Source organism: Rhinolophus sinicus, linkage group LG06 (assembly GCF_036562045.2).
Source record: "Rhinolophus sinicus isolate RSC01 linkage group LG06, ASM3656204v1, whole genome shotgun sequence".
NCBI lineage: Eukaryota > Metazoa > Chordata > Mammalia > Chiroptera > Rhinolophidae > Rhinolophus > Rhinolophus sinicus.
In genome coordinates, this window is record NC_133756.1 from 121,602,965 (window position 1) to 121,617,653 (window position 14,689).

The 14,689-nt window shown below is 36.5% G+C and overlaps 1 protein-coding gene across 1 annotated transcript; it reads left to right on the forward strand.

Annotated features, from left to right (window-relative positions):
• Window positions 1–631: 631 nt before the first annotated feature.
• On the forward strand, window positions 632–1,576 carry LOC109436901 (olfactory receptor OR51C1). Its single transcript, XM_019715779.2, has one exon. The coding sequence runs from the start codon at window positions 632–634 to the stop codon at window positions 1,574–1,576; it is 945 nt and encodes a 314-aa protein (XP_019571338.2).
• The last annotated feature ends 13,113 nt before the right edge of the window (window positions 1,577–14,689 follow it).

Consider the following 14,689-nt stretch of genomic DNA (forward strand, 5'->3'; position numbering starts at 1 on the left):
CACCCACTGTGATTTATTTGCACAGTTTTAATTGGTTCTTTCCTATTATTTAGTTTTTATCAATAGCTGTTTTGTATTTCTTCAATCAGAAGTATTTTTCTATGAATATTTAATATTATCTTTATTACCTTATTTTTACTGGGTACACAAGGACTTATAAATCTTAATGACCTCTTAAGGATTTTTTGCCTTGGAATCTGTGAAGTGAAGTAAAGCAGGATGAATTGTCTTTTGTGTTATCCTATGGTTGCCCGGAAATATCTTATCTGTGCGTGGACATACAATCATAGAAACGGAAAATATGTTATCATTATACAATCTAACCTCCTCTTTTATATGTATAAGAAATATACATACTTAAGTGTAGATCTAACATGTGGGAGTCTCACTATAACCCAGGTGTCCTCATACAATTTAGTGCTCTGTCTCTTTCTCTAATTCACCCAAGATCAACTCCAAATCTAAGAAAAGAATAACTAGGTATGGGCTTCCACTGAAGAATATGACAAGGTTCACTAGTGATCCTAAATTATATGACATGTAGAAAAGAGTGAAAAAAATTTTCTTCTCTATTTTTTTTACAGGATATGCTTTTTTTCCTCCCTAGGGAAATCTACTTCCTTCACTTATCATGCCGGACTTCAATCAGAGCATCTTCCGTCCTGCCATCTTCTTTCTCACTGGTATCCCTGGTTTTGAAACTTACCATGTCTGGATCTCCATCCTGTTTTGTTGTCTCTATGTCATTGCCATCTCTGGGAATGCCATGATCTTGTTTGTCATCATCACTGAGTCTAGCCTCCATGAACCCATGTACTATTTCCTTTCCATGCTGTCCTTCACGGACCTAGGACTGTGCCTTTCCACGTTGGTCACCGTGTTGGGTATTTTCTGGTTCAATGTTCAAGAAATCAACTTTGATGCCTGCATTGGCCAAATGTTCTTTATCCATGGTTTCACATTCATGGAGTCATCAGTGCTCCTGGCAATGGCCTTTGACCGCTTCATTGCCATCTGTAACCCATTGAGATATTCCACAATCTTAACGAATTCAAGGATCATCAAAGTGGGCTTTGCAATCGTTATTAGGGGAACAACAGCTCTAGTGCCTTTACTCCTGCTCCTTAAGCATCTCTCCTTCTGCCATAGTCATGTTCTGCACCATTCATACTGTTTCCATCCTGATGTAATGAAGCTTTCATGCACAGATACCAAGATCAACAGTGCTTTTGGCCTGGCCATTGTCGTCTCTACTGCTGGCTTGGACTCTGTCTTGATCCTCCTCTCCTATGTTCTGATCATCCACTCTGTGCTCAGCATTGCCTCCCCAGAGGAGCGGAAAAAGGCCTTTGGTACGTGTGTGTCACATGTAAGTGCTGTTGCCATCTTCTATATCCCGATGATCAGCTTGTCACTGGTACATAGATTTGGGAAGCACGCCCCTCCCCTTGTGCACACATTCATTGCCAATGTTTATCTGCTTATCCCTCCTGTAATGAATCCCATAATCTACAGTGTGAGGACCAAGCAAATTCGCAAAGCTGCGCTCAAAGTATTTCTTTCTAAGCTGATTTAAGAAATTGTTGGAATACCATATCTTGACAAAGTCTGCTCTGATTCATGTTTGATCATTTACCAGTGTGGATTAGAACTATACTTTGAAAAAGCATGTTTATACTTGCTTTCACTCTATTCTGATGATCTAGTAACTTACTACTTGCACAGTAAATTCTTTGAGAGCAGGACTGTGTCTGGTGTACTTCTGGTGCTTCCACAAGTACTTTACTGGGCATAGAATAGGGCTTTGGTTAAAATATGTTTGTGACCCTGGACAAATGAAGTCATGTTTTGAGGTCTAGACAGTCTTACCACCTCTGGAGTATGTTGCTATTTAAAGATATCTGATACAATTTAGATCAGTAGGAAAGTCTAGGTTTCAGTAATTCTTACAGTTGATGATTATTCCCCAAAACAGATTATTCATGGCTAAGAAATATGAGTAAATATACTAAATGAGAAGAAATGTGAATAGAAAAGGTAATTTCCTAATTCAAAAAGAGTCCTTCAGGTCTCTGAAGGGGGTGGCCTGGTTCTTATGGCTGGTTCTTAATCTTGTGGTTGGCAATGAACTTTCCCCCCCCTCAGATAGTCATTTTTGAATTGAATGCCTCTTTGAAGTAATGGCTTGGCAATCAAAGCTTAACTCAGGCACTTGCCTTACAAAAAAAGAAAAACCAACTATCAGAGGTCTGCACATTTTCACAAATTTTGTGCTTTTTTAAATAGACCTTTTGAAACAATGCTTGTTTAAGAGTGTCTCAACCAATGCTGAAAATAAGTCTGGTTACTTTGATGTAGAATTTGGAAGAGCAGATGATGGGGTGTCTGCTAAATGTTTTGAGCACATTGAGATTCTGTTTAAGAATATTTCCTAAGTTGATATTTCTGTATAATGGGTATATTATGGCTTATGGGGATAATTTGATAGTCTTCGCATTCAGGTTGATATTGACACCAAGCATGGAACTGAAATATATTATGGAGACTCAAAGTGCCCAACTTCCTCAGTTGCTTGATAAAAAGCTGAAGAAGTGTGCTTTTATAGGAAAAAAGAAAGAATAAATCCTATGCTGAGCAATTTCTATTATGTTATTTAGATTCAAATGTTTTAGAATGCCAGTACTTCCATGACATGGATCCTGCCCCCTCTGTGTAGCTTTATCACTTGCCACTTGCTCCCCCACTTGAACCCATGGTTCCAGGCATACTGAATAATTTATTAGTCACCTCTGTTCTTCCTGTGCTCTGTTCTCCCTTGCTCCTGACAGACCTGGAGCTGACCTTCTTGGAGGATGAATTCATGCTCTTCTGTGCTCTCATCATAAACATGCCCTGTTGTAATCCCCAAGTTTTACATCTGTTTCTTTACTGGGATTTAAGCATATGAAGGGAAACGACTTTGTTCTGTTCTTTGTATGACCAGTGCAATACTCTGGAATGTGATAGGTACTTAAAGTCTTTTGCAAAAGAATTAACGAAGCTGCTTCCCTTCTTCTTCTCCCTTCTTTTTTGCTGAAGCAAAGAGTTTTCTAAAAAAAGTACAAAATTCATCGAAGTGAGGAAGATACATTTATCAGCTGGGTGTGGGGGTCGTGGGGGATCAGTAGTGAATGCATGCATAGAACAAGTTTTCTTGTTTGGAATTTTACACTTACAAAGTGACTTTTAACAAAATCTTATCAAGATATAAGATCAAAGAACTACAACATCAGTCTTTGCAAAAGTAAGTGTAACGAGGCAGAAGAAAAGGAAGTTGTGAGGGAGAATAAACCCTTGGGAAGCTTCATACTCTGGGGGCACAAAATAGTCCACCAGGAGTTTTCTGATTAAGAGGTTTCAGGCAGCCTGAGTTGTGGCACCTTACATATGCCATCTACCCCTGAGTAGAAAACTTCCCCAGCTCTTCAGGCTCTTTCCTGGCATACAGGGCAGGGAAGACCATATCTCCATACTTTGTAAGTAAAACTGATTCATTCAGGGAAAAATCAGACTACACACACTGGTTTCCTTTAAGAATGAAAAAGATTTTATTAACTGCAAAGAGCTCTCATGGGTGCCTAAGAAAAATTGTGGAAAACTCCTTCCTACACTCTGTATTTCTGGGGATGTTCCTTCTAACTGATGGAGTTCAGTTGACCCATGCGTCATATGTTTGTTTTGCTGCTAGGAGTAAGTTGTCAGTGCCCATGCAATTGGTTAGATGTGAGTTTTGGGTTGAGTTACATTCCAAAACGGTTGCCTAAGGCCAGCTGGCATACTGCCGAGGACTAACACCGCCATCACCCTCATTCCCGTTTTCACTTACCATTGTTAAATGCTTCCCATGTAATAGGCAGCATATTAGATATTTTACAAATGAGCTACTAATTTCACAGAAGTAAAATCTGATGTAAAGTTATTTGGAGAACCTCAGTTAGTTGGTGACAGATCCAACATTTGAAGCTAGGTTTGTCTGACCCTATAACCATATTGTTCACTCTCTGTAATCAGAGGAGAGAGATAACTCATGGTAACCCCCCCCACAGAACTGGCAGTGTGCTCTTATAGTTGGTTGGAGTATTATCTTACAAAAAGAGAATTACTATCAATAAATGGGGGAGATGGCATATAAACATTTATTCCATAATAAGAGTCTTCCATCAAAAAACAACAACAACAACAACAACAACAAACAAATATAACATGTATACACACATAGGCATGGACACATACAGATGTGGGAATGAGGGAGAGCTCAGTAAATTAATTCCAATTGTCACATGTGTAATTTCAGGAAACATAGCATGATTTAAGTAGGCAAAACAGGAATTTGTTGAGGACCTGATTTATTTTCAGAATTCTTGGTTTACAACTCTTAGACTTAATTTATATCAAGTGTATATTGTTATTCCATACCGTACAGAAAAAAAAAAGCAAGGCATTTGGAATATAATAATGGATAAGCAATGACTCACCTGCAAATAGTTTTGTTTTATTTTTCAGTCAGACAGGCATATTTTCAAATAACTTATGATCACACAATTTAATAACCACTATTCTAGGAATATAAATAAAGAAAAGAAGTGCTTCCAGAGAAAAAGTAATTTCTTCAGACTTCACATAGAGAAGGTGATGCCATAAAATGCTTCCAGAAATAAATAAATTAATGTTGAACTTATAAATGGATCAATGGAGGAAATAATGACTCTAAAGAACTTAGGCTCTTTTAAAGAAGAGTGGAAAGCTCATGAGTTAAGCAAAGCACAGCAGTGTGAAAGAACTTGCTATGTTTGGTAGTTTGGTGAAGTAGGAAAATCCCAGACTGACTACATGAAAAGGTTCCGGGGGTGGGGAAGAGGGTAGGTAGCAGTAAGAGTAGGTTTTGCTCAGGTTGGGAAGATCCTTGACTGCTACAGTAACGAGATAAAGAGTTTCAACTGTGCTGAAGGCAATGAAGAGCTCTGTGCGAGGAGTGACATGAAGATACATATTTTTGAGATCACACTGGCATCAACAAGGAGAACCTCAGGGCAGGGAAATTACTTACGAGACTACTGCTGTAGTTCCTGCAAAAACTAATGAGAGTTTTGTATAAAATGGAGGTGATGGAACTGGAAGATAAAGATGGTCAATTAAAGGCCATTTCAGAAGTTGAACATGTTTAAGTTTGGAGATTGGATGGCCTAGTCAATTGTGTAGGCAGAATGCTGAAAGGACCCTCAAGGTTGCTGTCCTCTATGTACTCGTCCAGTATAAAACCTACCCCTTGAGTGTGAATGGACCTATGAATGTGCTGGGTAACACTCCTGTTATTATGTTACATTATATGGCAAAGGGAGTTTGCAGATGTTAATAAGGTCTCTGACTACTTGACTTTGAGTTAATCAAAAGGGAGATTATGCTGGGTGGGCCTGGCCTAATCATGTGAGCCTTTAAATGAGACAAGAAGCAGCAGATTAGAAGATGCAAGATGTCATGTTGTGAGAGGTCCACATGGCTGGGACTGAGGTTAGTCTCTAGGAGCTAAAAACAATGAGGCTCTAGCCAGCAGGAAAACAGAGACCTCAGTTTTACACCACAAGGAACTCAATTCTGACAACAACCTGAATGAGTCTGGAATAGGACTCCGAGCTCCAGATGAGAACACAGTCCTGCCTGAAACCTCAGTTTTAGCCTGGTGAGATCCTGAACAGAGATCCTACTTACACTGTGCTCAGACGTGTGACTTACCAAATGTGAGATAGTGTATGTGTCTTGTTTTAAAATCATGCATTTGTGGGAGTTTTTTTTTTTTTTTTTAATGTAGCAACTGTATGTTTCAGTCCAAAGGGAAGCCAGATTTCAACTGTAGGTGTGAATTATTAAAGAAGAAAATGAGGGTAAACAAATGTTTAAAAACTTGTTGATGTAGGGAAGGAGACACATGAAATATGGAGGCAAGGTTAATAGAAAGGTTTCTTTTTTTTGTTTTTACAGCTTTAATTTAGTTTGTTTACTTATTTAATTGAATGTTAATTTCTATTTCTTGGGAAAATTTTACAGCAATAACATTTATTTTTAGCATACATACATATTTCAAGAGGTGCTGTTGAGTTTGGAATCTATCACTAATTATTTCTTTTGTGACATCAATTCGTTCATTTTAATCTCTATGTTGGAATGACATGATTAAAATTAATAGTTCAAATATGTTTTTTATTTTTATTTATTTATTTTTATTAGTTTCAGGTGTACAAAACAATGTAATAGTTAGACACTTATCATTTATATCAATCATAAAGTGATAATCCCCCTCCCCCAATCTACCACCACTCTGACATCTCATACAGCCATTACATTTCCACTGTCTCTATTCCTAAAGCTGTAGTCCACTTCTTGTGAATGTGTATATATGTATATATATATATATATATAATCATAGTTGACATTCATTATTCTTCAGCTTCAGGTGTACAGTGCAGTGATCAGGCATCTACATCATCCCTGAAGTGGTCTCCCTAATAAGGCAAGTGTCCATTGGATACCCTACAAAATCTTTCCAACATTATTGATTACATTCCCCAAACACTGACTTTTGTATCCCTGTTTCCTTTAAGTTTCCTTTTAGCATCCTCCAAATAACAGAATATAGTAGGGAATGAACTGGCACATGATAATGATGGTACATGATTTCCTGCCTTCCTATTGAGAACAGAGTGTACGGAACGGTTGATAGCCAGCACAGTGGGGTAATGTGTACATAATACAATTAAGCTTGATATGACCATGAAAAGGACTTCTTAGGTGCTCCAAATTGGGCTGTTGATAAAAACAGCAGAAATTAGTAACTAACTATAAGCTATACAAGAGCTTCTACAGTTGACCAAATACTCTGTACATACAAGCTTCTGGAAGACTGCTGATTTATAATTTTCAGGTTTTTCTTGGGGATGCTTTCCTCTCCTTTCTGTCAAATGTCTAGTTTTCCTGGGACCTTCTGGGATAACCAGCCTCTATTCAGTGGCTAGTGATGAAGTTCCAGGCTGTGTCTGTGTCAGCTTCTGATTTGGAGTTTGCTGGCTGCTCATGGACTTTGCTGCAAAATTACACTTGCTCTTTGTTTTTAGGGCATCTCTCACTTTTCCCAGTTACTCCCATTCTGAGACTGAGCATATGCCATATCTATCCTTATGTGATAGATTTTGACTGGAAACTTGTGCTCAGTATTTTCACTACCCTTCTCAGAGAAATACATCTCCTGAGCTTTTCTTGACATTCTAGGGTGTTGACACAAATGGAGAGTATCACACAGGTTCCCTTGAGGACTGACTTCTATATGCGTTATAACAGGGACAGCAGTAGGGGGAGAAGGAAGGGTGGGAGAAGAGATCCTGCTTTAAAGTTTCTCTTTCCCCTTGAATGTTTCTTTTTGGCTCCTGGGCTAGGAATGGCTCTCCACACTCCCTGGCCTCCAGGTATTTCAGCATTTCTTGTTTGTTTCCTTAACCCTATCCACCTTTCTGTAATTAGTTCTTTCATTAAATTGCATTGAAGTCTTTCCATTTAAGGTATCTGAGTGAATTTTGTTTCCTGATGGCTATGCAGTCACAGAGAAATCAGGAAACACAATTCATTCAGATATATAAATATATGTGTATATATATTTATATATATAAATTAAAATTTTTTAAATTAAATTGGTTGCAGTGACATTGGTTAGTAAAATTATATAGATTTCAAGTGGACAATTCTATAATACATCGTCTATATATTACATTATGTGTTCACTACCCAGAGTCAGTTTTCTTTCCATCATTTATATATAGATTAGGGTTTCCTGGCGGGAATTCTCGCTCGCTGTCAGGAATTTTTTTCTCTTTTCCATACCTGAATCCTGAGATATAAACTGTTTTCTGTTCTCCACGATGAATCGTTTACACAAAGCGACGGCCAATATTACCAACCACCTGGGTTCAAGGAGCTGATTTTCCCGATTTCTCGACCAAATTTTCTTGGGATTTGGGAACGAAAAAGCAAAAAAAAAAAAATTCCCGAAGACAGGCAGGAATTCCCGCCTGGAAACCCTAGCGATAAATAGGAAAAATGTCTAAGGGACACATTGTGAGTAGTACGTTTATTTCCCATTGTGGGTATTACTGGGTTCAAGGAGCTGATTTTCCCAATTTCCCGACCAACTTTTCTCGGGATTCGGGAACGGGAAAGTGAGAACATTTCCTGAGAATGGGCGGGAATTCCCGCCTGGAAACCCTAATATAGATTACATATATAATATATGTTGTATATATTTGTACATATATTATATTTATAATCTTCATTGAGCACTCAGATATATATATATATATATATATATATATAAAAAAATTATACATATATAATCTTTAATGAGAAAAATGGCTCTGTGACTGATATGTATATATCAGTCACAGAGCCATCAGGAGAAAAATTCACTCATATATAAATATATACTTGCTAGTATATTTATATATAAATTATATATATGTGTGTGTATATGTACACACACACACATATATGTATATATATATATATGTACACACCTATATATATATAACATATATTCTTCACTGTGTGGTCTTTTATATATTTAATATTTTCTGTTCATATTTTCATGTATATTGTTTCTGTACTGCCTTCTGTACTGTGAGGAAGGGATAAAATATCCTATCATGGGGAGGGAGAATGCACAATTATCTTATCTTTTCATCTGTACATAGAGGTTCTCTGTTCCTTCCCGATGTTTCCAGAGACTTAAAGCACAGAGTTTAGACAAATTTCTCTGTGGCCTAAAATATAGCACAAAGAGGACCAGGTTGGTGTTAAAGGGACAGAAGTATAATAACCAGATTTTTAAATGGAGTTCTCCAACCTAACACTTCAGAACTTGGAACGTCCCTTAGAATATATCTTCTTCTGCAATATTCTTTTGTACAAAATTTTGGCTACAGTTTCATCTTTCAATGTTATTTCATCATCTTTCATAGATTTTCCAAATTTATACATCACTAATTACACTCTTACTTCTCCAGTGATACTGTTGATTTAATCTTTATTCCAAAACTATATTCTCCCTATTCTCCACTTTCTTTATAATCTTGAATTCTTCTTCCTTTTTTAATTAAAATGTACTAGGGTGACAATAATGAATAAAATTATATAGGTTTCATGTGCACAATTCTGTAACACACCATCTATGTATCACACTGTGTGTTTACCAATCAGGTAAGGGATAAGGGGGAAAGGGGATGGTAGATGAGAGTAGATGAAGGTAAATGGGGTCAAATATATGGTGATGGAAGGAGAACTAACTCTGGGTCCTTCTGTCCTTCTGAATCCTTCTTTTGTTTTTGATGTAACAGTGTTGTTATTGTGATACAATTCACATGCAATACCATTTGAATGTGCAGAATTTAATGGTTTTTATTATATTCACAGAGTTGTGCAACTATCACCACAAAAAATTTTAGAATATTTTCATAATCACAAAAGAAATACTTAGCAACTTCTTTCCTACCTGTGTTCTTTGTCTTATGATTGCTGTGATACTGGCAAATGACTAGTGAGCAAATATGTGGGCAATTCATCAACACCATTTATCCCTTACTTTTGCTCTATGCAAAGCTTTGACTTACAGCTGTTCAGGGTCAAGTTACTCTTGAATGAGAACTGCAATCATAATTCATCTCTAGGACTCTCCTTCGGGGAAGTAAGAGTGGGCTAGACTGAGAAAAAATGGCCCTTCATTTGTGGCACAGAGGATTAGCAGGACATAAGTATATAGAGTTCTATCCTAGGAATTTGTGTTTCTGCTGCATAAATAGCTCTCACCAGGCAACTTCTGGTCTCCTTATAAAGGCTCTCATCCTCAACTCTGACAGCCATATTCCTGAGAACTCCCTATGAGTTCTCCTGGCAAACGAGAACCTCTCTGGAGATAGTTTAAGGGGACGAGACTGATCAGGGACTGTTCCCCTGACCTTAGGACAGAAAGACCTTTATGGCAGTAAGATTGTGAGTTTGAAATAATCTCTCTCTCTCTTTTTAGACTTTAAACAACTCTCTGATCAACAGACAACAGGTTCTGGCAAGGATGTGGTAAAAAGGAACCCTTATATATTGTTGGTGGAAATGTAAATTGGTCCAACCACTATAGAAAACAATATGGAGTTTCCTCAAAATATTGAAAATAGATCTTCCATACAATCCATCAATTTCACTTCTAGGTATATGCCCAAAAGAAATGAAAACAGGATTTGGCAGTGATATATGTACTTCTATGTTATTGCAGCATTATTCATAATAGCCAAAATATAGAAACAATCCAAATGCTCATCAATGGATGAAGAGATAAAAAAAGTGTGAGGGATATAAATGATAAACGTCTAAGTTTTGCTTTGTCTTGTGCACCTGAAACTAATAAAATTAAAAAAAAAAGATATGGTACATATACACAATGGAATATTATTCACCCATGAGGAAAGTATATATTCTTCCATTTGCGACAACATGGGTGGAACGTGAATACATTATTCTAAGTAAGTCAGACAGAGCAAGCAAGTACTATTTTGATATCACTTATATGTGGAATTTAAAAATGCTACACCTTTAAAAAACATAGAGTAAAATGGTGATTACCAGAGAATTGGGGATGGATAAAGGTGATGGTGCTTAAGGGAACAAACTTATAATGAGTAGTAAATAAGCCATAGAGATCTAGTGTACAATATAATGAATATAGACCAAAATATTATACTGTAATTATATAATGTAATAAATATTGATACATCAGAAATCATATTATAATATATAAATGTATCAAAGTAATATGGTATGCACCTTAAACATATATAATGTTACACATCAAATTTATTTAAAAACAAACAAATAAATGATGAACGAGTAAATAAAAAAGACTATGCTGCTGTCTGAGATGACCCTTCAAAGAGCTGAAGACAGGATCAAATGACCTCCCCTTCCATAGCCAAGAATTCTTCTTTGCATGAGGTCAGTGTTTAGTGCAAATCTTTTCTGAATACATCAGGGACTGTATAATCTTCAGATAGTTAATAAGACCAACAGTTCAGAGGAAATTAGTGAACTCAGTATTATGTATTCAATGAATTCATGTATTGTCAATTTAAAAACAATTGCTGCGATGTTTAAAATAGTTATTACCAGTATAGACTACAGTCATGAGCATGTGTTCACTCATTCCACATTTTAAAAAAATTAAGTTATTTTAAAATAAGAATTGGCAAAAGCATGACATTTAGAGTCAAAAAGAAAAAAGTTCAATTTCTGAATCTGCTTGTTGGGTGAGTGTGAGAAGTTAACATGATTCCCCTGAGCTTCAGTTTTCTAATCTTAGCCTCAGTTCTTCCACCTTAAAAAAGAGCTAATGAGACCAATGCATGTTGTTGTGGTAGCAATGGATGTGAAGCTTTGTAATGGAAGCTGCCTATTTATATGTTCCTAGTGGTCTGGATATAGCAGTGTCTCAGGGGAAAAGAGATTTAAATATCTTTCCAAAAATAGTTATTTATATTGGCTTAATTTCAGTACAAGAAGACCCAAGGTTGGTTTAAGAATCATTTAATTAAAAAAAAAAAAAGAAACTCTGAGGTCACCTATGGACTTTGCGTGATAGTGTCAGCGTAGGTTTATGAATTGTAACAAATGTGCTATTTGGTGGGACATTTGCTAATGAGGGAGGCTGTGTGTGTCTGGGGGTAAGGTGTATTTGGGAATTCCCTGTACCTTCCTCTCATCTTAGTTGTGAACTTAAGTCTGCTCTAAAAAAATAAAGTCTTAAAAAACAACAAAAATTAAATAGGAGAATATTTAACATTTTTCATTCTGATTATTCCAATACCAGAATTGACACCTCTCTGTTAATTTAAATGTACTTTAAAGTTTTTAAATTGTATTTTATAATCCTCTATATGAAGATTTTTTTCACTGATCAAAAAAAACAATCTTAAGCCGTTTTTTCATGCCATATAAGAAACCACACACACACACACACACACACACACACACACACACACACACACACATCAAAAGAAAGAATGGGATGCTGTGAAAAGGAAAAGAAAAGTAAATAAATAAAAGGAAATCTTTTTCTGCTCCCAAGCTCTGCAAATAGAGTCCACTGCATTAGAATAGTCCTTTATTTCCCAGGAATTTCCTCATTAAGAGATTTTAGGCAGCCAATCATGGCTCCTTAAATATGCCATCCACTCCTGAGTAGAACACCTCCCAGCTCCTGAAGGCCCTTCCTGGCAAACAGGGTAGGGAAGACCACATCTCCGTACTTTGTAAGCAAAACTATTACATTCAGGAAAACCATCAGACTTGACACATATTCGTTTCCTTTAAGAACGAGGAAGATTTATTACCTGCAATGAGCTTTCATGGATGCCTAAGGGAAACTGTGGAAAGCTTTTTCCTGAAATCTGTATTTGGGGACATAATATTTCAACTGATTGGGTTCTATTGGTCTATGGCCCGTATGTCCTGATGCTTAGAACAATTTGTTAGCCTGCTCTTGCAATGGTGTTTTCTGGTTAGTTGTGTCACATTTCAAAACCATAATCTAAAGGCAGCTGGCACTAGGGCCACCGTTTACCACCAACATCACCCTCATCCTCATCAACATTTACCATTACTAAACGCCTCCCATGTACTAGTTAGCAGATTAAATGCCTTGTAAATGTTATCTCATTTAATCCTTACCAATTAATGCTTTTGGTAAACTACCAATTTCCCAGAAGTAGAATCTAATGTAAAGTGCTTGTTTGGAGAACTTCAGCTAGTTGATGGCAGAGCCAGCATTCGCACATAGGTTTGCCTGACCCTACAACCATATCAGTAACTTTCTATAAGAGGAGAGACATAACTCAAGGTAGTTCTGCTCAGAACCTGCAACATGCTCTCAGTGTGAGACTGGACTATTATTCTCATATAAGGAGAGAATTACTTTAAAAAATGGAGGGAAGTGTATAAAAATTTACTCTGAAACACTAGGACGGAATCTTCCAGCAAACCCAACACACACACACACACACACACACCTCACTTTGTGAGAATAAAGGAGAGTTCAGTGATATTCTTCCAAAAGTCACATATGTAATTTCAGGCTACATGGCATGAATTAAATGGTCAAAGCTGTCATGTGTTGAGATCCTGATATATTTCCAGAATCAATGGTTAGTTTACAACTCTTGGATTTAATTTGTATCAGAAAGTATCTATCATCTTCTCACACTGCACAATAAAGTGCAAGATATTGGGACTATAATGGTGAAAAACAGTGATGTACCTGCCAGTAGCTTGTTTTAGTTGAAGAGGCTTATTTTCAAATAACTTCTGATCACACAATGGAATGACCACTATGCCAGATGTATGTATAAAAAGGATGTGACTCCAGAGGAAGAAGCAATTCCTTCTGACTTGACATAGAGAAGGTGATGCTACAAAATGCTTCCAGAAGTAAATAAATTAATGTTGAATCTATAAGTGGACCAAAGGAACAAATAATGAGTCTAAAGAATTTAGGCTCATTTAAAGAAGAGTGGGAAGTATGCGAATTAAGCAAAGCACAGCAGTGTGAAAGAAGAAAAAGTTATTGGTGTTATTTCTCAGAGCAGAAAGACATCTATATGTTCATTATTTCCTCAGTGTTTAGACACTTCGACATTCCTTACCCACATTCCATACCTTGATGGTGATAATTCCATGCAGGATCCCTGTTACCTTTATTTTTTTTCAAATATCTCCCACTTTATTATTTTCATTATGTTTCAAGCATAGTCCAATGTTACTTTATTTTATGTGCTTCCTTAACAGTCAGTATTTGCCCTGTTGATATTTGCTGATATCAGAGGATTCTTTAATTCAGGTTCATAATTCTGTTCTATTTTATTTTTTATTAAATTTATTGGGGTGACATTGGTTAGTAAAATTATAAAGGTTTCAAGTGTATAATTCTATAATACATCATCCAATATTGCATTATGTGTTCATGACCCAGAGTTAGTTCCCCTTCCATCACCATATAGTTGACCCTCTTTTCCTCTTCTACCACCCCCTGCCCCCCTTACCCTCTGGTAACCAGTAAACTGTTGTTTGTGTCCATGAGTTTTTGTTTGTTTGTAGTTGTCTTGATTGCTTATACTTGTTATATGGTGTGAAAGTTAATTAGGTACAGTTCAAGTTATGACATTGCAAATAGAATGTACGTTCATACAGGTTATTATCACAACTACTAACAGATAGTAGGGGCTCAACAAATGTTAGCTTTTTATTATGATCGAATATAATCAACTTGATTGAAAGAAAGTATCCAGGAGATGAAGAGAAGATTTCTTTTTGGACCACTAAAAGCTAACTTACTTTATTGACTACATAGAATTATTGCATATATTGTTTGCTGTTCATCTAAAATTTCATATAACCCTATAGACACATTTCAACAAATATTTATTGACGGCCTACCATGTGGAGTCAGGAAGTGATGGGTACAATCTCCATGAACAGGCATGTAAATTTAAATAAAATAGGTCATTTTTAGATTTGTGTACAAATTCTGTATCCTCATATAATTGTTCATTTCCTGTTTTCTGCTCCTTTATTA

Excerpts from the sequence above, each read along its gene's own strand:
- LOC109436901 (XM_019715779.2), top strand. The coding sequence starts at position 632 with ATGCCGGACTTCAATCAGAGCATCTTCCGTCCTGCCATCTTCTTTCTC.